This window comes from Pleuronectes platessa, chromosome 2 (assembly GCF_947347685.1).
Source record: "Pleuronectes platessa chromosome 2, fPlePla1.1, whole genome shotgun sequence".
Lineage (NCBI taxonomy): Eukaryota > Metazoa > Chordata > Actinopteri > Pleuronectiformes > Pleuronectidae > Pleuronectes > Pleuronectes platessa.
This window is the reverse complement of record NC_070627.1, coordinates 12,134,378-12,156,217: the sequence shown is the minus strand read 5'-3', so window position 1 is coordinate 12,156,217 and position 21,840 is coordinate 12,134,378. Positions and strand designations below refer to the sequence as shown.

Below are 21,840 nucleotides of genomic sequence, written 5' to 3'. Positions count from 1 at the left end.
GGGAAGTTTGCATTAGAGAGAATTGTACGAATGTGTCTGTGTGTGTGTGTGTGTGCGTCAGACAGAGACAGAGCGAGTTCAGTGGCCTTCTGCAGGCTGGTGTGTCTGAGATTCGGTCGGACTCTGATCTTGAGGTTTATTTAAGCTGAATTCCGTGGGCTCATCAGGACCGGGTTACAAAAATCCTCCTATAGAACTAGAAAGAATGTGCAGCGCATACAGTTCTGCATAAGGCACAAAGGCATGTCTTTAGAGGTGGGGGCAGGCATCAAAAGACAAGGCAGAGGAGGGATTTCTTTTAGAGGCTGGGGGCATAGAAGGTATTTCGGAGCTCCATTCACTGCCAGGGGAGAGGGAGGGAGGGGAGGCGTACAGTTTTGTGGTAGAGGGGGCATTTCTACGGGATGTTAGGGACTTAAAAATGGTTCTGAAAACCCTGCACACCTCCTCTTTTATCATCTCCTGTCATTATCCTCTGGACCTGAGGGCCTACAATTAGTCTTGATCCTCGAATCGTTCTCGTTTATGGCGAATAAATAACAAAATGTGGCAATTATAGCATTTACGGGCCGCATGTAAACATTTAATAAATTGTCTAAACACTGTAATTTGATTGCGAGCAGATGTAATGCATTAGAGCAACTCCTGCTGTGGGTATGTACAAGTAAAGGTTGCTGTATAAACACATGATTAATGACAATATGGTAAAGCAACAATGTAATCATAGAAAACATGTTTTCCTGACTAAAGTTCTGATTTCTGATAAATTCTGTACACAGCACAACTGCTTGCATCTCAAATACAGTGAGTAAACTGGGGTTGTTGAGGTGAGGTTAAATTTGAATAACTTTACAACCATTTTGTTGGAGCTCTTTACTGTTTTCTCTTATGTTAAATAGTTAAACATCAGTTTTTAGTTAGCTCCGTGTTCTGTCAGATTTTGCCTTAACAATGATTGTTTGTTTTCTTAGTTTATGCTTTTGTTTTGAAGGTCCTGGGCACCAGGGGATTCTATGTGTGTGGATATTCTAGGAAACGGGAAGGGATCATGGTTTGTTACAAGGGAAAGGAAGACAGTAGACGGCAAACCCTTTAGTTTTGTTTGTTTGTTTGTGTGTTTGATGCAAAAACAGAAAAATCAAGTACACAAAACTTGACTCCTGCCCGAACAATTAACTTATTCCCTGTGTAAGATTAACTCCTCGGGTGCCTCAGTGGCTTTTTGATTTAGTTTTTATTCTTTTGCCTTTTCGGATCAAGTTTGAGGACAAAGCGTCACTACACATTTTTATACCAAATCCTCTCTGCTTGACTCCTCATGCTTACATGGTTGAGTTTTGGGAATATAAATGTTTTGGTCTATTTCTGTCTGGCTGCATAAAACAGACGGCTCATGAATTTAAATGACTCTACTCATGTTATTTGCTGTGGTTGAAAGAATTACCTTAATGTAAAAGTACATAAAGAAGTTGGACTTTCTCCAACGTTTTATACAACTTCTTATTAAAACAATAATGTTAAATCCCAATGCGAAGAACTTCTGATGTGACGATGCATTTCTATGTATTATTTATAGCTTTAATTGTAAAAGAAATAACTGAGAAGTAAAAGTGTAAATAGCCAACAGAACGAAAACTGCTCCGGGTTGAGCGTGGATCAGTTCAGTCCCTCGTTGGACGTCAGCATCCGAGTCTTAAGTCATCTCCATGACCTTCTTGATCCAGTCCACGTAGACGGAGACGCGGATGAAGATGTTGGGCTGGCCCGGGTGTCCGCAGCGCCTCATGGGGATGATCACACCCTCGAGTACCCAGCAGTCACTGTTCTGACACGCCAAGGGGCCGCCGTAGTCTCTCTGCAGACGCACAGGAACAACACGCCGCAGTCATTACTTGTCTCTGTTATGACTGACTGTCACTGCTGAGGTTGGAAACATCTTGCAGTCACATCTTGTCCAGTCCACCTCCATTAGCCAAATGGTGGATGTGTTTGATTTATAGGAACGTATAAATAGCTGCACAGCCTTTGCTTATAGGGATTTTAATCATCCCATCCCATTGTGACATAAGTCATTAAAGGAATAGCTGGACATTTTTTTAGCCGGGAGCTCAATGAGAAGATCGATAAAATGCTCATGTCTGTAGAGTAAACATAAAGCTACAGCCGGCAGCCTGTTAGCTTAGCTTAGCATGAAGCCTGGAAAGAGGGGAAACTAGCTAAACGTGTCTAACAGCCTACCAGAAGATCACACACGAGCAAACACCATGATGCCATTAGTGCTGTTTTTGCATTTGCAGTGATGGAAACGTGAAACCTGCGTGAAAGCACTAACTTCTTTATTTCAACAGTCTAGACTCTGATGCTGCACTTTAAGTTATCCCATTATGACGCAGTGTTGGTACGTCAAATGAACGTTTCTGTACATTGTTCTGTACATCCTTGGAAGGTAGCACATCTTGAGAATGTGTAACAGATACTTTTTCTTCCGGCACGTGTGTGAAGTTGAACGTGACTCCCCGGCATCATGTAAGATGTATAGCCTACCATTACATGTATATTTCTATATATATACACATCTACTGTATAAATATATTTGTTTGAGGCAAACGTCAAAATACAAAAAACAGGTAAATCAGTGATTTCCCCCCAACTACAACAATTTCCTTCACAATTGACGGTAAAGTTTTGAAACTGTGCAGAATGTTGCGTGGACACCCACCTCACAGGCCCCCACGCCGCCCTGGAACGAGCCTGTGCACATCTCATTCTCACGGACCCGACCTCTGAAGTACTGGTTGCATGCCCTGTTGCTAAGAACCGGTATTTGGGCCACGTTGAGTACGGTGGCATCTCCGGTCCCTAGAGCAGCAGCGAGAAGGAGGAAGGAGTCAGCAGCAGACGTGTCGAGAGAGGTGGAGGACAAGACTTGGAAGGTGGACAGATGTTGAACGGTTCTCTAAAAAGCAACGCCATCTGTTGCTCAGTGGTGTGAATAGCTCTCCCATTAGGAGACAACATTACTTCAAGGGCAGGATACTTGTTCCTGGGATTCTATTATTAATTATTGCAATAGAAAGCATGTTGCGGTTGCCTGAAGCGCAGCGTGTAGTGAATTCAGCAGCGAGTTATCATGGCGAAAGGATTACACTTGCCTTTTGTCTCCCCCCATCCTGCGATCTCACAGGTTGTCCCCTCAGACACAATGTAGCGCTCAGGAGGGAGGCAGATCTGGGAGACACGCTCATTAAACTGGGCAGGACTACAAAAAGAGAGAAGAGGGAGTCAGGGGGAAATTAATGGTATGTCTGAGTGCTTGAGCGTGTGTGTGTGTGTGTGTGTGTGTGTGTGTGCGCCGGGGACCCTTTGTCAGTACACACTATTCCAGTTGTAGCATGACCAGCTGAGATTCAGATGGCCCACAGACGATCTTGGTGAGAGGGATGGTTTGCATATCGGGCTCTCCTTCTTGTGGATCGCGATACAGTGTTCCCATCATGGCCGAGTAACCCGGGAGGTCCACGTAGCTGTGTACATGTCACAAGTGTTATCATAGCTCAGCATGTAAGTCTGTGAGTAGCAAACACAAAACACAACCAAACCTGTAGACACTTGGTTATGACCAGATGTGTTGGAAAAACTATTGTTTTGAACTGAAACGATTTGGGATCACTGAAATGAGTGAACTCTTCTATAGGCTGATTTATATAAAGATGGATAAAGTGTCTCGACTTCCTCCCATTATCCATAAAGGAAGCCAAAATATCCCAGAATCAAACGCTGCCATCCTGCGCATTTGAAGTCTGTGAAGTAGCGATCCTGGTGTGAAACCTCGGTATGGAGGTGTTAGTGTTAAAGTCAATAATTAAGATGAAACTAAGCAGAAAAAATGAGCACTTGAACAAACATCAGTGAGATTATTTTAAGAACTAAAATGACAAAAAACATTCTTAAGAAAAATTGATTTAACCTATACTTTTTATTGACTTTATAGTTTGGTCCACGTCCCATCCATTAACACGGAGGAGGTAGGTTTTAGGAGCCTATCCTGCAGCCAGCCACCAGGAGGTTATTGAGTGGTTCCGGCCTCAATTTTTGGGAGCTGGTATGTTGTACATCCTTTCATAGGCTACAGTTTTTAGCGGGGTCTCAATTTGGGGGCCGCATCCTTTGGAGGACCCTTCGAATTCGGATAGTCTTCAAATGCGGCCGAGAATGTGACTTTCCACCAGGTGGATCCTTCCCGGCTAAAATATCCAATAATTTATTGGGTATTTGTGACAAACTATCTTTCAAAAATAGGTCCAAAATCTTTTTGTTTTGCACTTCAGCGTACATGGTTTCTGTTAACTTCCTTCTTTATCCTGGCTGTTTGCAACCAGGAGTTCACAAAGGCAAACGCTCCCACTGACGCTGGCGGGTTGGGCCTTAAAACCGTTTAAATGAATGAAGCTTACCAGGAGGAGAAGCACTGCTTGGTGCTGATCACCCATCTGGGGTTCACCAGGGATCCTCCACAGAAGTGGTTTCCTTTCCTGCAAACAGAGGTCAAAGGTCACAAACAGCAATGCAGAGTGTATCTAACCGGTTTGTGAATAGCTGTATTCTCCCAGGCTCACCTGTCTCTGAGACTCACTGTCCACGGCGAGTTCCCTGGAACCCCGTTCACGATGCGCAGCCGGCTCCTCTGGGCACGGTCCTCCCTCTTTCCACACTCAGTAAACTCAACATTCTCTGTGTTAAGGAAAGAGCAAAGATGAAATATGATGGCAATAATACACAAGGACGCTTGTTGTCAAACTCGGAGATCTTGCTTCATATTGAGTCAGAGACGAACCTCCTGGCTCAGTCAGGGACACTTTCTCTCCAGCTGTTTGAAAACATCAAGAAACAGATGAATCGTTAAATTGCCTGTCAGAAAACCGAAGCTCGGGATGAATTTTCACTGAGACAAAGTACACAGAGAGAGTAGAGCTGTGTGTCTGTACCACACTGTTTGATGGCACAGTAGTCAAACTCAGTTTTGGGGTCAGTGGTGTAGCACCAGGGTCCGTGCTGGTCCCCGTCTGGGTTGCGACAGTAATTCTCCGTCAAATTTCCCTCGGGATGTGTCCTTGTGTTGATCCTGTGTTGACACATTGATTTAGTTAAAGCTATAATCAGCTCATAAATGTCACAAATAAGAAGGATGAGCAATTATGAATTTTCTTTTTCCAATTTTTCTTTATTTGAAAAGAAACGTTTAACCTCTGATATGTGCAATAAACTTAAAAACAAACTTAATTTAGAGACAGGGAAATGTATTTTTTTTAAACATGTTATTCTTGTTGACTGAGTTTTGTGGAGTTTTACCAACATCAATGATTACAATGAAGTTTCCAGTGTTCCTCAAAACAACACATAACAGTATATTATGTCATATTACCAGTTTGAAAACACCACATAGGATTAATATGTATGGAGAATGGAAACAGATCCAATACAAATGCAACAAGCAGGGATTTGTTTTTGTTTTGGCTGGTACATAAATCTTCTTGCACAACATTTGTTTATCTGTCAGTGTAACACATCAATGGTTGACGCACCTGGTCCGGTGAGGTGTATTAACATTCCATTTCTGGCAGGTGATTCCCTTACGGGTCTTACGGACTATCCCTCTGTAGTTTTTTCCATTTTCTTGGTAGCAATCTGAGAAGAAACAACATCATCGTCATGTCAGTGATAAGAAAGCAGAAAAAAATAATATATTACATCATGAAAGTTCCTGTTCTATGCCCATCCTCATGTATGTAGAGCTGTGTTGACATGACTGAGGACACTGAGGTCGTGTCCTTGCAATTGTTTTTCCATGAAACCGGGGATATTTCAACATGGGGGAGTTTAATTCTATTTTTAAAAGACACATGTTCATGGTGAGTATTACACTGAATACTTTACTTTGATTTTGTTATCGGAAATTAGGGCAAACAATAAATACAAAAGAAGATAAGTATTTGAACACCAGAATTTTAAATTAGGACAACAGATAGAAAACAGCTTTGTGTTACATTATGTTTATTATATAGATTTTTTTGTTGTTGTTGTAGGAAATGGACTTATTTCCTCTCTGGTTGAACTTTAATCAAACAATATATCCCACTCTCAAGGCGTTGGTTAAATATAAGGCCATAACCAGCAGCTGCTTAGTTAAACTTAGCTTAGTTTAGCTTAGTTTAACTTGTTGTTAAGACTGGAAACAAGATGGTTTTTCCCCCCTGAACATTAAAGAATCATCCTACCAGCTAAGAGTATTCCTTCACTGAGCACTGTCCATGTTAAACAGACCATTACAATACACTGAAAATATATATATTTTACATGAACACGTAACTGTATAAATTATAAAAAATAAGAGATTTATATTCATGACCTCTGTATCTCCAGATATCCTGGTTACAGCCCTGCATGTTCTCGTGAAGTGAATACAGTATTATAGTCATTACAACAGGGACTGATACTAATCCACTGATGTTCTCAGTCACCTACAACGTTGACTGAATTCGTCTTGTTCGCTGAAATCAAAACAACAAGTATCTTTACCCTCGGCCTCTATGTCGTCTGCACAGCGTTTGATCTGTAAGCAGAGCGCTGTCCTCATCTCCGGCACAGACGTGAAGCACCAGGGAGCCTCCGACCCATCTGGGTTACGGCAGTAGTTCTCCTCCAAGCCCCTGGATGAGGTGCGACACACAGTCAGCCTCATCACGGATGCATTAAATGACCTGTTACACACATACTACATTTCCCTAGTCCCACTCATTTGGCCGTGTGAAGATTGAACCAACACTTGCACTGGAAACAGGAGACGGCTCATAATGGATTTTGGCAGGATAAGTGTTCCCTGCATCACAAATAAGTTTAATATTCATTTCACATCCGTAATTGCCACTCAGAGAGCGAGCGGCTCTTTAATGTGGAGCTGCTGACCATCTATCATCCTCTGTCAACTGTCAGCAGGGAAATACGATTGCAGGAAATTTCACTGCAGTGACATCTTGACATTAATATTCATGGGAAGCAAACAGAGTACTTTCTCAAACTAGCAGGCAATAAGCGAAGGGTCTGACCCCAGAGACACTTTTAAACACTCTTTTCAAACCCACTCAACTTTTGGTACCTACTTGCACTCATATGTGTTTGGGTAGAAGGGATGCTCGTGGGGATCCTGGTCATCCCACCTCTGGCAGGGGATCCCGGACGTCGTCTCGTTGACTTTACCACGGTAATCCTCGCCTCGGCCGCGGAAGCAGTGGGTGGTGAAGCTGGAGCGCTGACGTTTCTCAACGCGAACTTCAGCTGGCGAAAAGGAAAAGAGTGTTACACCTTCTCCCTGGATGAAATAGAGGTTTGATTGTTGGATGACGTGGACCCACTTAGCGGGAGCCTTCACGCCAATGGAGGAGAAGAGAAGATTCGGTGGATATTTAAATATATGATCATCAAGAAGGACTTGGCTTATAAAGCACAGATAATTTGAATAATAGGATGAAACTATTTTCTTTTCATAAATCCATGATGAGCTGAGGGTAATTCTTACTGACCAGGATGGTTGTGAATCTCAAGGAAATTAGATTTAGTTAAATTGAAAGCAATATCACATTGTATCATAACATACTGTAGGTTACTATATGTTTTAAAAATAACAAATGCTGTTTTTATATTATTTATTTTTGTGAAAGCACACGTCAGTGTCAGTGATCATAATTTGTTCTTCACCCAGTAAAAGTTATGATAAAGCAAATAAACACAAACACACATGCGTAGCTTTTTCTTTATATGACTTGTGTTTATGAGTGTTATATGATGGAGAGGATTGACTTTGGGCAGTGATTTCTTTTTCTAGCTACACCACAAGATGGTGCTATCCCTACACACTTTGAGCCGGCAGTGATCTCTGCTCTCAGTAGAAATTCCAGGCTCATCTTACACAACTCGTGTCGAAACTCTGATGAACCTGTATAGTTACTTGTTTATTGTTCTGGGGATAAAAGTTCAGCACTTGATTCTGTTTGTCGTATCAATTATTGAATGAGAGGCTGTGGCCTGAGGGTAAGAGGAGCAGCTTGTGACTAGAAGGTCACAGATCAATCCCCATTTGGCAGGAGTTACATTGAGGGAACAAAGTGTGTATTCAAGGTTTTAAGTGTCGAACTAATGTGACCAGAGCATCGACAAGTTGCTTCTCAATGAAACTACCACGCATAAAAAAGCATTAAAAAAAGGAACTCAACCTCAAAACCGAGGAAACATTGACCCTAAGGTTTTGGTTTTAAATGTATATATCATTTTATATTTAAGAAAAACAAATAACAAACTATTTGTTTATGCCTTTACATTGAGATTACCTGTGTATTTGTGAAATAACTGTACTGTTGCTGCTGATGACAGCTCTATCACAGTTTAGCAGAGAAAATGGAAAAACAAACAGATTCAAATAAGCTGCATGAAGAGATATAAATGAAATAAACACATTCTAATTAACCTTTAATTAACCTGGAACACTGAGAGACAAAGCAGAGCTCCAATTCACATTTGCACACTTTAGCCACATTTACTCCGAAATCAAAATGATTCTGTGCCGGCAATTCTGAAATGTCTCCCGATCTGGGAAGTCATTTGCACAAACACCGCAAAGGTGATTTTTCTAGATTTAATTACAGCCACTTAATGAGATTCCTTATTTCCACCGTGTTTACCAATGCCACAGGAATTGAATCGATTTAGCCCAACCCGTGAACTAATGAAGAAATTTAAAAAACCTGGGCACAAGATCAACAGTGGAACCAGCCAGAAGGGCTAATGAACCTATGACATGATTGGAAAACCACATCATTGAGTCATCTGCGGATTCATCGTTTGGTTTATAGATGGTCGCAAAAAAAGTTTTGGACTTGTTTAGATTTTGTTTGGGGGGGGGGGGGGGGGGTGAATTAAACATCCTCACGATTGTCCAACAACCAAAGCTAATCATTCTTCGGCCATAGAAGATAAAAGGAAAAGTAGCAAAACTTGACATTTTTCAGAATAAAATGAGAAAAACTGTTCCATTGCTGGATTCTTATAAAGAGCATTCATGATGTTGTGTCTGTAGGAGAAGCTTCCACTTACTGCACTTGCTGATCTCGCAGTTCTCTCTCTCCACCTCAGGGTCGGTGGTGTAACACCAGGGCACCGGGGAGGCGTCAGGGTTACGACAGTAGTTATCATCCAAACTTTTGTCAGGATACCTGAAATAATACAAACGGGTGGCGTGACAGGAATCAATTGCAAACACAATTCATACAATATAGTTATTTTGTCTAATCAGGTATACGTCACGCGATGTGGTTGTGTACTTTTCAGGCTGGTAGATGTGTTGGTGAGGATACTGCTGGTCCCATCTCTGACACTCCCTGCCGCTCACAGTGTGGTCGACCTGCCCTCTGTAGTCTTCACCGTTACATGTGATGCACACCTCTGCAAACAGACACACAACATCACGGTGTCCAAGTCAGAGGTGAAACCCAAACGTCACACAAACACACAAGAACTGATGTATGTTCTTTGCAGGTTTGTGGAAAATATTGGAATTTGTTCCTAATTACAGGGGAAATGGAGACTGTGTTAAATTGTTCTGTTTTTGAGTTGCAACATTCCTAATCCTTAAACAACTTTTATAGTCGGTTCACATTAAGTCTGCTAACTCTCTCTGTTTTAACACCATGAACAAATTTCAAACTATTTATTTGGGTTCAACTTTACTGATTATTCAAAGGAAATTATTCTGATAATCTACAGCTGCTTTTCATCTGCACCTAATGTTAACTGGTTATTTACATTGAGAATTATTTATTATTCATGTAAGTAGAGCACATTAATCCACAAAGGCACAAAAGTCCCCCCAAATGAAATCAAGCTGCACCAAACTCAAAGATGTCACTTCCCTAAATGACCCTGATCTGTGACTTAGTCCCTGGGGGAATTGGGAAAGACGTTTGATCTGCATGTACCGTCTTTGCACTGGGGAATGCTGCAGCCTTCATAGCGTCGCTCGGGGTCTGTGGTGTAGCACCACGGACCGATTCGATCCCCGTCTGGATTCCTGCAGTAGTTCAGCTCCAGGCCATTTGCAGCTGTGGGAGTCCACCTGAGATGGAGAGACAGGTTGACAGTGCAGACGGATTATCAGGATACATATCTGAGGTGTTCCGCTCCAGCCCTATCTCTGACTGCGAGGGGAAACTGGGTGTTTGCATCCACTTCAGTTTTTTGACCTCAGCAACAAAATGTATGAGCATGCCTCAGACAAGTTCAAACTCGTTGTTATGCTTACATTTTTCCCATTTACACACCAGGAACAGAGCCCCAGTACAGAGTTGTATAAACACACAAGATTTACTGGAAGAAGAAAAATCAATGGTCGATTAACGTCTCTTTTTTCTATACCAAGCAGTAGAATGTCACTCAGTAGAATATCACCGTCTGCCAAGGCCCATCAGGCCCTTTATGAACCCTCATTTAAATTCACTACATCTGGATTTACATGTGGATCTGTACTAAATAATATAATTTAATCAAAATCCATGAATTTTTTCTCTGAGAAATCAAAAACACGCATTCAAGTGAAAAAAGAATTCCCAAATCCGCCTCCTGATCCGGTTCCACACCAGATGTAATGGGTTCTTTCCTGACCAAAGGTTTTTGCATAATCCTGCAAATTTACTAACAACCAAATGCAGATGAAATCATAACCTCCTTGGTGGAGGTAAAAACAAGATGTGCACAGCATTGCTTACAGTACTAACTTTTCAATTTGCTATAATTCCAATTTCTTTGGACAGAAGTTGTTCCAGAGATCAGAGCCAGAGATTAATCAGTGACATTAGATTTAATAATTTGTGTCCAGCCGAAATTGGCTGATCCCAGCTGTCTCTGACCTGTTGCATGTTTTTTCGACAATATGATGATTATTTATGAAAAGATCAACAAGGCCCCAAAAGTCCTGGAACATCTGAGCAATGCAAGGTCCTTACTGTGATGTACTGAGGATCTCACCTGTGATCATGAGGAAACTTGGACCACCACTGTTGGCAGGTGAGACCACTTTTTGTGGTGAACACTTTCCCCCGGTAGTCTTCTCCTTTTCCCACGATGCACTTCCTGACGTAGACTTCACAAGGACACACGATCAGTTAAACATCTGGGGCGCGACCCCTCACATTGATCCGCGTGACGCCGCACAGTGGGAGCACACCTGGAGCTTACCCTTCTTCTCGTAGAGGTCACAGTTCACGTTCCTCTTCACCTCCGCGTTGCTGCCGTCCCCCACCCAGGGCAGGTGCTTACAGGTGAAGACGGGCCGGGTCTCGAAGTTGAACGCTCTGGTGGGGAGGGAGGTTTTCACATGTCACAGTTGAAAAGCTCATCGACAGCGACTAACAGGACTCAAGCCAGGAGTCATTTGCTCTCTGAGGATGTTTGAGATCAAGAATGACCATTGAGGAGTTGTCAAGAAATTATAATCTGTCCGATATGAGCCTTTTCCCGGACACATCACAGGTTCTGTGCTTATGTTTGCCGATAGGAAACGTTTATTTTACAGAATAAACAATGGAGAGATTATGTGCATTAATGTTTTACACTTTATGCGGAAATAATGTTTTATTGATTCAAGTTCTATATTTTGTTTGAATTTGTGTTTTCTTTTTATTTATAGATATCATTAGTAAAAGTTATGGTTAAACTGTAAAATATCAAGCCTCCCTCTCATTCCTCTGCCATAAGGGTTTGATAACAAGAGTCTCCCCATGGTTCATATCTCTGTTGCTTTCACTTGAGTAAAGATTTGGATTTGACCCTTCACACTTTCTGTTGTAATTATTGGTTTGAAGATGGGCAGGCGTGTAACCTCAGTGACAGTTCAGCTTTTGTATTTGTGTTCTCGTCTTCCTGTTTGAATGGAGAAGAAAGATAAACTGTTTGATTCCATTAATTTCATCGCTGTGGTGATATCATTATGGTTTCACCACCAGCAAGATGAACGGAAATCCTGCTTCTGCTTCTTTGTCTTCTATTGTTTAATGAAGTCTCAACTTCCTGCGTTACCTCTTCAATGTCCACAAACGTTTTTTCACAACAAGCCAAACTGTCATGGCTCAGTTTGATCTGGACAGTGACCACGTCTTTAGGGCAGAAAACATCTTGATGTGATGGTCTGAGGGACCTTTCGTTTATATGTGTCTTTGCCTGATTCGGTTGATTTATTGGTATAGGAACCACATATCCATATTGGTCAGGCTCTGATAAATAATCCAACCTGCTGGATAAAGGTCTTTTAAGGTGGTCACCTGCAGTCCAGTGACTGGGAGCAGCGTGTGGCACAATCCTCCAGGTTCAGTCCCGGGATCGTCGACACCCGAGCCGAGTTCCAGGCGGTGGGAACCAGCTCCCGGCCCTCAGAGCGCTGGAAGTCGTTCAGGGGGCTGCGGTACCCTGCTCACACACAACAGAACCAGAACCACGGATCACTGTCTGCACTGCATCTATGCGACCTGAATATAATACTGGTCTAAACTGGGCTGCAGGTGCTGACTTACACCAACTGCATCCTTTGGGCCCGAGCCTACACACATATAACCTTTGGACCAGCTGCTGGTTTGTGAGACCAGCAAAAAAAAAAACACAACTGCCGACGCAAATAAAACAATTTGAAAAAAACAACAACCCAAAAAACTAAAACAACACATGTAAAGCAAATGATAGGCTGTATTTTTGTGGTTTCTTCATTTGTTGTAGCTTGATCACTAATCTTGGAAGAAGACAGTGACCAGAGGCTTTCACACGAAATCTGCTGCTGTCAAAAAACACATCCAAAAAAAAACAACGTCACTGTCCTCAACAACACAGATGATTACAACGTTCAGGGTCATTTCAAATGAAGAAAGCAAATGTTCCTTACCTGTGACCAGTGGGACGGTCAGTAGAATACAGGACAGCAGCAGCAGCGTCATAGTTTGTGTCTTGTGTGGAAGATAGAGCGATAATAATAATACTGGAGAGAAGCAGCCGGAGAGCTCAGACCATCTGGGTTTTAAGGATTGAGTGTTCGATCACAGGTCGACCTGATAAAAGAGAGAGAGAGATAGAGAGACAAAAATCCCCCGAGGAAAATCCCCCTCAGAAAGCACAGAATCCAACCCGACCACCCACACACACACAAGTACTGCACTCAAACACACAGAGGCCCCAATCCCCCCCCCCAACACACAGCCAATCAATACATCTGTCAATCATTCATGAGCAGTGACACATGTCCATGCACTTTTTTTCTTACTCATGCTCCTCTGGTGGCTGTGACCTCACAATTCCTGAAGATTTAACCAAACACTCTTTACACACACAGACCAACACGTGCTTGAATGAAGGGATCTTCAATTTACTGCCAAAATAGAAGCAGTTCTCCAAATGAAACGATAGGCGGCAGTAGATTGGTTTCCAGGAGCTTCCTCCCCCTCCTGTTTTCCCGGAAATAAAGTGAAACTACAACTGTTTTTTGTTTTTTTTTAAACTACTAGCACAGATAGTGCTGCTGCAGCAGTCGACTCGTTTCTGCAGAGTGAGTCAGGTAGGAGCAGTTTGATCGTGTTTTGTAAATGTTGTGATAAAGAGGGAAAAGAATTGAGAGTAAATTCAGATCAAGTGATCAGATCTGAACTTTGCTCTGAGGCTGTGCGGGACCACACGTCTCTGCTGCAAGCTGATCACAACAAATAACCAATCGATCAATCAGTAATAAGTGTCCTTTCACTCTTTGTGCTGAGACGGAGCCAGGAATCTGTCGCAGTGAAAAGTTCTGTTGATTGTTTACTTACGTTTGTTTGTTTATTTGACATCATATTTTGTACATATAATATATGTAATGTATATACATTTGTGTGTGTATATATGTACTGTAAACCAATAACTGCACTACTACTGCTATTGCTGATTATAAAAACATAACCAAAATATCTATATATATATTTGATTTGCGCTTTATACATATTGTGGTGTAATATTAACTTAGTATTATAATATAACCGTATGGGTTCAACAAACTACAAAGTCTACAAAGTGACTGTCGCAAATATTTCATACTTCTTGTTTTGTTTGATAGTCCCAAAAAATGTCAAAGTATTATTCAGATTCCAACTGTGTAACAATGTAATGTAACAAAGAAATCAGACTGTTTTTAGTTTTGCATGGAAAGTTACTGAAAGTTAATGTTTTTCTGTAAATCAACTAATCAAACCTTCCATTTTTGGTCCTGTGAGAGACTTTCTGAGGAGTCTCCACTCATCCAAGTCGACCGTCTAAGGATAAGATGTCTAATGTTCAGCTTTAAGAGGCCTCTCATATAACTGTGTGCTTTGGGGACTGCTCTTGATCTGGTTTGATTCGTGAACACAGTGTAATTTCGTTTTTTCCGCTGTGTTCAGGATGTCGGCCGTGAAGATGTCGAAGGGGAGCGTGCAGGTGGAGGGCTGTGGAGCTCCACTGTTCTACAGACAGAGTGAACCTGCCACTGGGGAGGCGAGGATGTCAGTTTTACTCCTGCACGGCATCCGCTTCTCATCAGAGAACTGGCTCCACATCGGCACTCTGGAGACTCTGGCCCGGGCTGGCTGCCGTGCGGTCGCCATCGACCTGCCAGGTGAGTGTGAAGGGAACCAACCCTTCACTTCTAGGTAGGGCTACAATATCAGTCCTTATTGCAATAAAGTTTTCTTCTAGTTATATATTTGTATGTGTGATTATGATGTGTATTTTATATTTTTTGTTATGTGCGTTTAATTTGGTTTTTCTGTATTTTCCTATCTCCTTTCATTTATAAGTATTGCATGCTACTTATTATTACTTTACCGATGTTGAGTCCTGACTGCCCTCTTGCTGCTGTCACATTGCAGATTGCCCCAGGGCTTCATATGTAAATGTATTATTATTGAAACTATTTTGAGCTAAAATCAGTATTTTATATTTAAAGAAATAATAATGTGACATTAATCATGATAAATATCAATATAGACTGGTATGGACATTTTTGTATCTTGATATAATTTCTTACCATAGTGCAGAGCCCTAATTACTTGCATAAGCGAATTTCCCTAACAGTTGTAATGGCCGCAGGTTGTTTGTGCAGTGTCCACACGGATGTACAGACGACAATTACTGGAAAACTTTGATGTCAGACAAGTTGTGGAGCATCTTTTTCTGTCATCCCCTTTTCTCATCGGAAAGCACAAGACGTACTGAATCTAATAATATCTCTATCGTGTATGTAGGTTCAGATGTGAGTTGTTATGGTTGAGAAGGGGTTTTAATGCACCTTGCATAGTGCGGCTTGTGTGTCACAGCCACTACTACTGGCCGGACTGGTTGGTCTCTAGGTCTCAGAACAGGTTAATCTGGCCTCTCTTTAGACAGAAAGTTTGCTCTACTCTAAGTTTGCTTCATTAGTTCTCTCTCTCTCTCTCTCTCTCTCACTCTCCACAGGACTCGGCCAGTCTAAGTCAGCCGAGGCCCCGGCACCGGTGGGAGAACTGGCCCCTGCGAGTTTCCTGAAGGGGGTGTGTGAGCAGCTGGGCCTGGGCCCCGTGGTGGTGATCAGCCCGTCCCTCAGTGGGATGTACTCGCTCCCCTTCCTCCTCCAGCACCAGGCTCTGGTCCGAGCCTACGTCCCAGTAGCTCCCATCTGCACCGACAGATTCACAGCGGAGCAGTACCAGAGTGTGATGGTACAGTCCAGGATACGACCCTGGTTTCTATTCTTTTGTGGTTTCCTTTCTCTGTAAAACCTTTTTTCACAGTATGTGTGCTTTTCATTTGCTCTTTAAAGTGAAACTTTATAAACCGTGAATGTCAAGTGCGACTTCCAACACGTTCCTGGTCCGCTTTTAAGAGGCAGTGGATTTTGACATGTAACCACGAGGCGAGTAGATATCAGGACTTTGTACTTTCACAGACGACTTTCATCCAACTCCAACTTCTTTCAACATTAAATCTGTGCGACGGCAAAGTGAAGGTGCATAAACCATGAAGGAGACGAGTGAGTTCCAGAAATGAGGAAACGGAGCAGCAGTGATTCTGCAGCTCTGACAGAATATGGTGCCTCAGTGTCAAGATATATCTCAGCCACTAATTTGACCTTTTTTCGTTTAATCTTCAGTTTTTCAGAGATGAAATAATTAATCTGTTGTTGTACTTTGCGGTATAATACATTTATCTCAGGGTATTGTGACGTGTAAGTCAATAATCTAAAATACAGCTGAGGAAAGCTAATATTAGGGTCTGTCTGTTTTACCATCTCTTGTATTTACTAAACTTTTGTTCATACAGTCACGCCTAATAAAAATTAAATGTAGGCCATCTTCAAAATCCCTTTAGTAACGGGTTGGATTCTCTCCCCTCCAGGTCCCATCGCTCATCGTCTACGGTGACCAGGACGCTCAGCTCGGAGAGGCGTCGCTCCGCAACCTGAGCAATCTGTCCAATCACAGCGTGGTGGTGATGAAAGGGGCGGGTCATCCCTGTTACCTGGACGACCCGGACACGTGGCACAAAGCTCTCACAGGCTTCCTCAACACGCTGTGAAGGTGTGAAGGTGTGAAGGTGGAGACATGACTCCGATGAGTCACACACACAAACACACTGTTCACTCAGTGGAACATTTAGATCACAGACGTCACCCTGTGTGACCGGATCATGACTTTTTCACTTGTTAATGAGAGTTTTTGAAGGAAAAATTTGACATTTTGGTAGAGATGTTTACTGAGCAAAGGATCATCTGGCACATGAAACAGAAATATTATTTTCACAGGCACAAGAGTGATATTATTCTGAAGAAAAGGATAAAGTATTTCACTAAATGTTATTTTCTTAGTGCAACACAATGTCGTTTTTTTTTACCTTAAAAATCTGCTTCTAAATTGTTTTTCGATGGCACACAATCTTAAAATAGGGAGAGAGGCGTCTCTGGTATTAAATGAAACCCTGGTGTCGTGCAGGTTACTTGTAATGCTTTAATCTATATGTCACACATACCGGAAGAATCATTTAGCTGGTCCGATCCTTCCCCCTGAATACAGCCATGTTCAATGTAAAATCCAGCTAATCCGACCGAACATGGTTTCAAAAGTTTAGGACGAACCTGACTAATCCACTGGGAACACTGGATCCAAACTCTAGTATGGACATCACGGCAGAGGGCGGTGAAAACAAGGAGGACATAGTCGGAGAGGTAGAAGAGGAGGAAAATATAAAAAAACTGGAGAAGAGTGAATATCGGACGGGTTTTTATTTATACAATCTTTTATAAAATTGGTTAGAGGATGCAGGACAGATGCCGACCTGGCTAATCTCCTGAAGGGGGAACTAGAGAGCAATTCGTTCATTATGTTGCTTTGATACTGCACCATGAAAACAGCTCGAGCCACATTTAATATTGATTATTTAGTCGATTGTAAATTTTCATTTCAGCAGATGAAATAAATGAATCCGCTGTGTCTCTGTGAAAAAAAAAAATAAATCAAACACCACACACGGAAATGAAGTGAAAAATATGAACATTATTTAATAACTGATTCTCTGTAATAAACAATTTGAAAATATTTTACAAGGAGTCACAGACACAATATTTTACAAATTTTGCCCTCTTCTTTTTTTTAAGCTTCATCTGTACAAAAGAATGGAGCGACATGGACCAGTGCCCAGAAAAGAAGGAGCGAAATCTTCCACACACACACACAAACATTCACACTCACATACGCACGAGAAATTAAATCAAAGAAATCAAAAAACATTTTGACTTCATATCTCAAACTTATCAACACTGCTGTATTCCTATTTTTTTTCTTTTTACTTCACTTAAAATTGGACTGATTTCACTCTTTTTTTCCTCTAAATGTTATTATTTTTTTTCACACACTTGTCAAACATGGTCACATAGCACCAGACTACAGACTACACAATCACATACACACGTGTCTTTCCCACAGAGACGCACCGACGTGGACGCAGCCGGGGTCGGGAGGGGACGTCATGGAATCCCTTTGCGTATGTCAGGGCTTCATCCTTAAATGATTACACCCCCCCCCCCCCTTATCCCCAAGCTGGACCAATTTACTATTTTTCTTTTTTTCCTTCCATTTTGTGGCAAAAGCTAAATTTGTCAAACCACAGAAATCATTCACGTGGTCCCTTTAGAAGGAGACGTCTTCTGTCAGGCTGCACACACAGACGTCACTACATGATTCCTCCATGACCTTCTGTCTGACAGGCCCATGCTGCTCTGTGGAGACCCACTCCCTGAGCTTGCCTCTGCTCTGACATCCCGTCCCGCTCACAAAGAAAAATATAACCCACCTGGGATAGTTACGCCCTTGGTTTATTTTTTCTTTCTTACTTCTTTCTGGTGCTCGACATCTCCCAGCTGGGCATGAATAAGTGTCATCACATGTTTTACTTCTATGTTTGTGTGCCTAACGTCTCAGTGCAGGTGCACAAACTGTATAGGCCCACATGTATACGTGCGTGTGACACTGTTTTGCGTACAGAGCCGGGGGAAGAGAGGAAGTCGCAGGGGGTACATTTCCACAGGCACGTGTAGCGTTCATTTACAGAGAGTGGAAATAGGCTAAACACAGACAGAATCAATGGCACAGGACAGAGACAAACAAATGCCAGGAAAGTAAAACTGCATCCGGCATCAGGTGACCAGGCCCCTACCCACACTGAAAGGTGCCTAATTGGAAAAACCCGAAATGTCAAAGTTTTTTCTTCTAGCAGTCTTTTATTTTCTAGAGTCTGGTTCATTCAGAGCCGCGCTGCAGTTACTGTGCCGGCATGTTTGCCACATCAAAAGGTACCAACTACTGTACAGAGTGTGCAAGTTCAGGTTCAAATCATTGTGTGAATCATCCCACTAGAGCCATTCAGTGAGGTTTTAGGTGTGTGTGTGTGTGTGTGTGTGTGTGAGAACATCGAAGGTCGGACACTTTTGATATTTTTTTTTTTTTAAACTCCCACCGGCTTTCAAGCATTTACTCGCACAGGCATCAATCAATAGCGGATCATTCCAAGACGTTGAAAATACAAAACTAGAGCTCACTATACTTACTGCAGAACACCAAGAGAGCCCGGAGGAGGCGAATATTTTGGAGGATCTATTTTGTGTGTGCGTGAGAGAGAATGTGCAGTGACAGGGGAAGGGGAGGCGTCAGAGCTCCGTACTGTGTTAACACTAAGGCATTTAGAGAGGCTTTGTTATCTATGTTGCATCTGAAACAGAAAACACTGATGAACTACACATTCTTTAGGAAAGCTCTGCTCCCTTGGATCGATAATGAAGCAGACGGATGTTTGAAGATGGATTATCTTTTCTTTTTTTTTTTTCTCTTTTTCATTTCTGTAAAATCCCTTTTTTTTTTTTTCTCAACACCAACACTAGATTTTCTCCTTTGCGATATAGGAACAGAAAAAAAAAAAACAATGGCTATGCTACCACAACTGTCATCCCTCAGACACACTCCATTTAAAAGACATTCCCTTTGAGGGGTTTGAAACGCACACCAACACACACATACACGCGCACACACTAACACATACGATTCAGGCGGAACTATAGCAGTCAGGTGGCCCTAAAAACGCTCTATGGCCAGTTAAGTCGCTGTATACTGATAGTGTATCATAGCTCTACACACGGCTTTGTAAAGGAACGGTATAGTAGCTCCATATGGTGGCAGTCAGGTGGTCTCTGGGGGGGGCACAGCGACCACAGCCGAGAGAGCAGGTACATTAAGCTGGAGCTGGTCAGTGATCAGCTGTATACTCAGCGGATTCAGTCTTTCAGGTTCTTGCAGCCTCAAAGATGGCTGCGCAATAAAGGTACTACACAGTGGCTCTACTCGTATGCAGCCAATGCATTCCAAAACAAAGTGCATCAAGGCACTATGAAACAGAGCGGCTCCTAAACACTGGAGTCTAAAATGACTTTGCACACATCGTGATGAGCGAATGACGAAACTTGCGACGGATTACAACCAGAGAACTACTCACTGCACGCGATCACCATATTTAGTGGCCTCTTCTGCACTTTTGTTGGAAATGTCGATAAGCCCCCTGTCCCCGAGCAGCGAATGATTTTGAAGTTTGAACAGCATCAGTCAAAGGTAATATAACGACCCCCCCCCCCCCGGAAAAAAATAAGAAAAACAACCCCACCTTGAGCTATTATAAGAGAGTAATGAGGAATAGATGTTGGTACGTTTGTTATGTAAAGCACACTCACACATCGTGATGAGGAGTGTTGGGTTACTGGAGAAGCCTCATGAGGATTGGCAGAGGTGAGCTTTTTTTTTTTTTTTTTTTTCATAATATCAGTCCAAACCGGAGGTCAGAATGGTCACTTGATCATAAAGGAGAAAACTGCACGACATCGACAGCGCTCCAGAACAAATCTGCAGCAACCGAACACTGATTCGTCTTTTTACAGTCAGATAAACATGAGCCTTAGAACGTAAATATCAGGAAAAAACACTTCAAGAAATGCAATTACCATCATGTGATTACACTAATCCCCAGTGGATGTTTTTCAAAAGCATTAATCTGTAATTAAGGAGCTGCACAAAATGAATCAGCGTTCGGTTTCTGACCGACTCCTCCTCTTGAGGTTTATCCTACATCTAAATCAGAAGCCGTTTCTTCTAGTGTTTTGGCTAAAAAAATAAAGACCACATGAAAGTCTATCTCATTTTGGCAAATAGATATAGTGCATAAATTAATTAATATCTTTTTTTTTTGTTAACACCTAATGACTTCCTTTGTTAAATCAAAACCTAAATATACTGTATGATTGGTATACTCGTCACTTCAGCGGTTTATACTTGACATTTTGAATACTTGACAGTTCATATTTGTTAAATCTTTTGCGGTGGATGTTAGTGGTCGAACGGTCTGCAGCCCCACACGAGCGGCGAGCGACAGAGCAGCAAGGCTCTTTGATGGAGGAGAGAAGAAGGAGGACAGCTCCCGCCGTCTGTCTGACCGACAGAGGTGACGGTGAGCAGGTGACCTCAACTCTCAAGTCTGTGTGAGGCGGAGACCCGGCTTGTCCGTTTAACCCCTCCCTTCTCCGGATGGTGGACGTGGCGGAGGTGGTCGCAGGGGCGGGGCTCGGTTTTCTTTTCGGACATTGTCTCTGATGACCCAGGCGGAGCGGCACCACCTGCTCTTCCTGCAAATGAAGGTTAACTGGCTGAGGACCACAATGGCCCGGCAGTTGTCACTATGCGACACAAATTGAAGCAAGCTGGGTAGCGTGGCACTGGTGGGCTTCCGGCTTGCTGTGATGGGTAGTCCCATTATAACCTATGACTATAACACGGGGTGGGGGCGTAGGAGGGTGGGGAGGTGAGGAGGTAGGGGGAAGAGGGGGAAGAGGGGACGGGAGTGGAGGAGGGTAAAAGGGAGGCTTAGTGGAGGAATTACTGTAATAGCGAGATAAAGTGGGGGCTGATAGCCGGATAAAGAAGAAGCAGCTGAATCAGCAGTAAAGTGTAGAGAGACGGACGGAAAGAGTGACCCCGCCCACAGTCTGACGTGTTCTCCTGCGGAGGAAAAAGACACATGTCATTAAAAAAAATCGGGGAAAACAGCCATATATTTATTAGTCAAGCTTCTGCACAATGTATGAAACGAATGGGAACAGCAGAATTAGTATGTCTGCCAAGGATCGTAACATCTATATGGATGTTTTAACTACCACTGACACGGGTAGGACTTTTCCTGCTG

The 21,840-nt window shown here is 42.5% G+C and overlaps 3 protein-coding genes across 7 annotated transcripts in view; 1 reads left to right on the top strand and 2 right to left on the bottom strand.

Annotated features, from left to right (window-relative positions):
• Positions 1-1,086: 1,086 nt before the first annotated feature.
• Positions 1,087-13,267, bottom strand: mst1 (macrophage stimulating 1). The gene is made up of 18 exons (XM_053433372.1): positions 12,974-13,267; positions 12,363-12,507; positions 11,281-11,396; positions 11,071-11,185; positions 10,026-10,162; positions 9,372-9,492; positions 9,145-9,263; positions 7,158-7,332; positions 6,577-6,707; positions 5,583-5,685; positions 4,986-5,122; positions 4,835-4,867; positions 4,617-4,731; positions 4,455-4,532; positions 3,378-3,524; positions 3,153-3,259; positions 2,720-2,859; positions 1,087-1,855 (listed from the first exon to the last, which is right to left on the bottom strand). Exons 1-18 carry the CDS (start codon positions 13,023-13,025, stop codon positions 1,694-1,696), a joined length of 2,133 nt encoding a protein of 710 aa, XP_053289347.1. The 5' UTR covers positions 13,026-13,267; the 3' UTR covers positions 1,087-1,693.
• A 76-nt stretch (positions 13,268-13,343) lies between these two features.
• Positions 13,344-19,415, top strand: abhd14b (abhydrolase domain containing 14B). 4 transcript variants are annotated; one of them, XM_053433399.1, is made up of 5 exons: positions 13,346-13,639; positions 14,493-14,707; positions 15,547-15,788; positions 16,465-16,654; positions 17,720-19,415. In XM_053433399.1, exons 2-4 carry the CDS (start codon positions 14,494-14,496, stop codon positions 16,642-16,644), a joined length of 636 nt encoding a protein of 211 aa, XP_053289374.1. In that variant the 5' UTR covers positions 13,346-13,639; position 14,493; the 3' UTR covers positions 16,645-16,654; positions 17,720-19,415. The 4 variants fall into 4 exon arrangements, with proteins under 4 accessions (XP_053289383.1, XP_053289374.1, XP_053289366.1 ...); XM_053433391.1 differs by having other exon boundaries at positions 13,347-13,639; positions 16,465-16,646; XM_053433408.1 differs by lacking the exon at positions 17,720-19,415 and having other exon boundaries at positions 13,344-13,630; positions 16,465-17,660.
• cacna2d2a (calcium channel, voltage-dependent, alpha 2/delta subunit 2a) overlaps positions 17,599-21,840 on the bottom strand; it is a 145,302-nt gene continuing 141,060 nt past the window's right edge. For both annotated transcript variants that reach the window (XM_053433352.1, XM_053433360.1), the window contains one exon: positions 17,599-21,656. In XM_053433352.1, the coding sequence (XP_053289327.1) occupies positions 21,534-21,656 (123 nt within the window). In that variant the 3' untranslated portion in view covers positions 17,599-21,533. The remainder of the gene's footprint in view (positions 21,657-21,840) is intronic.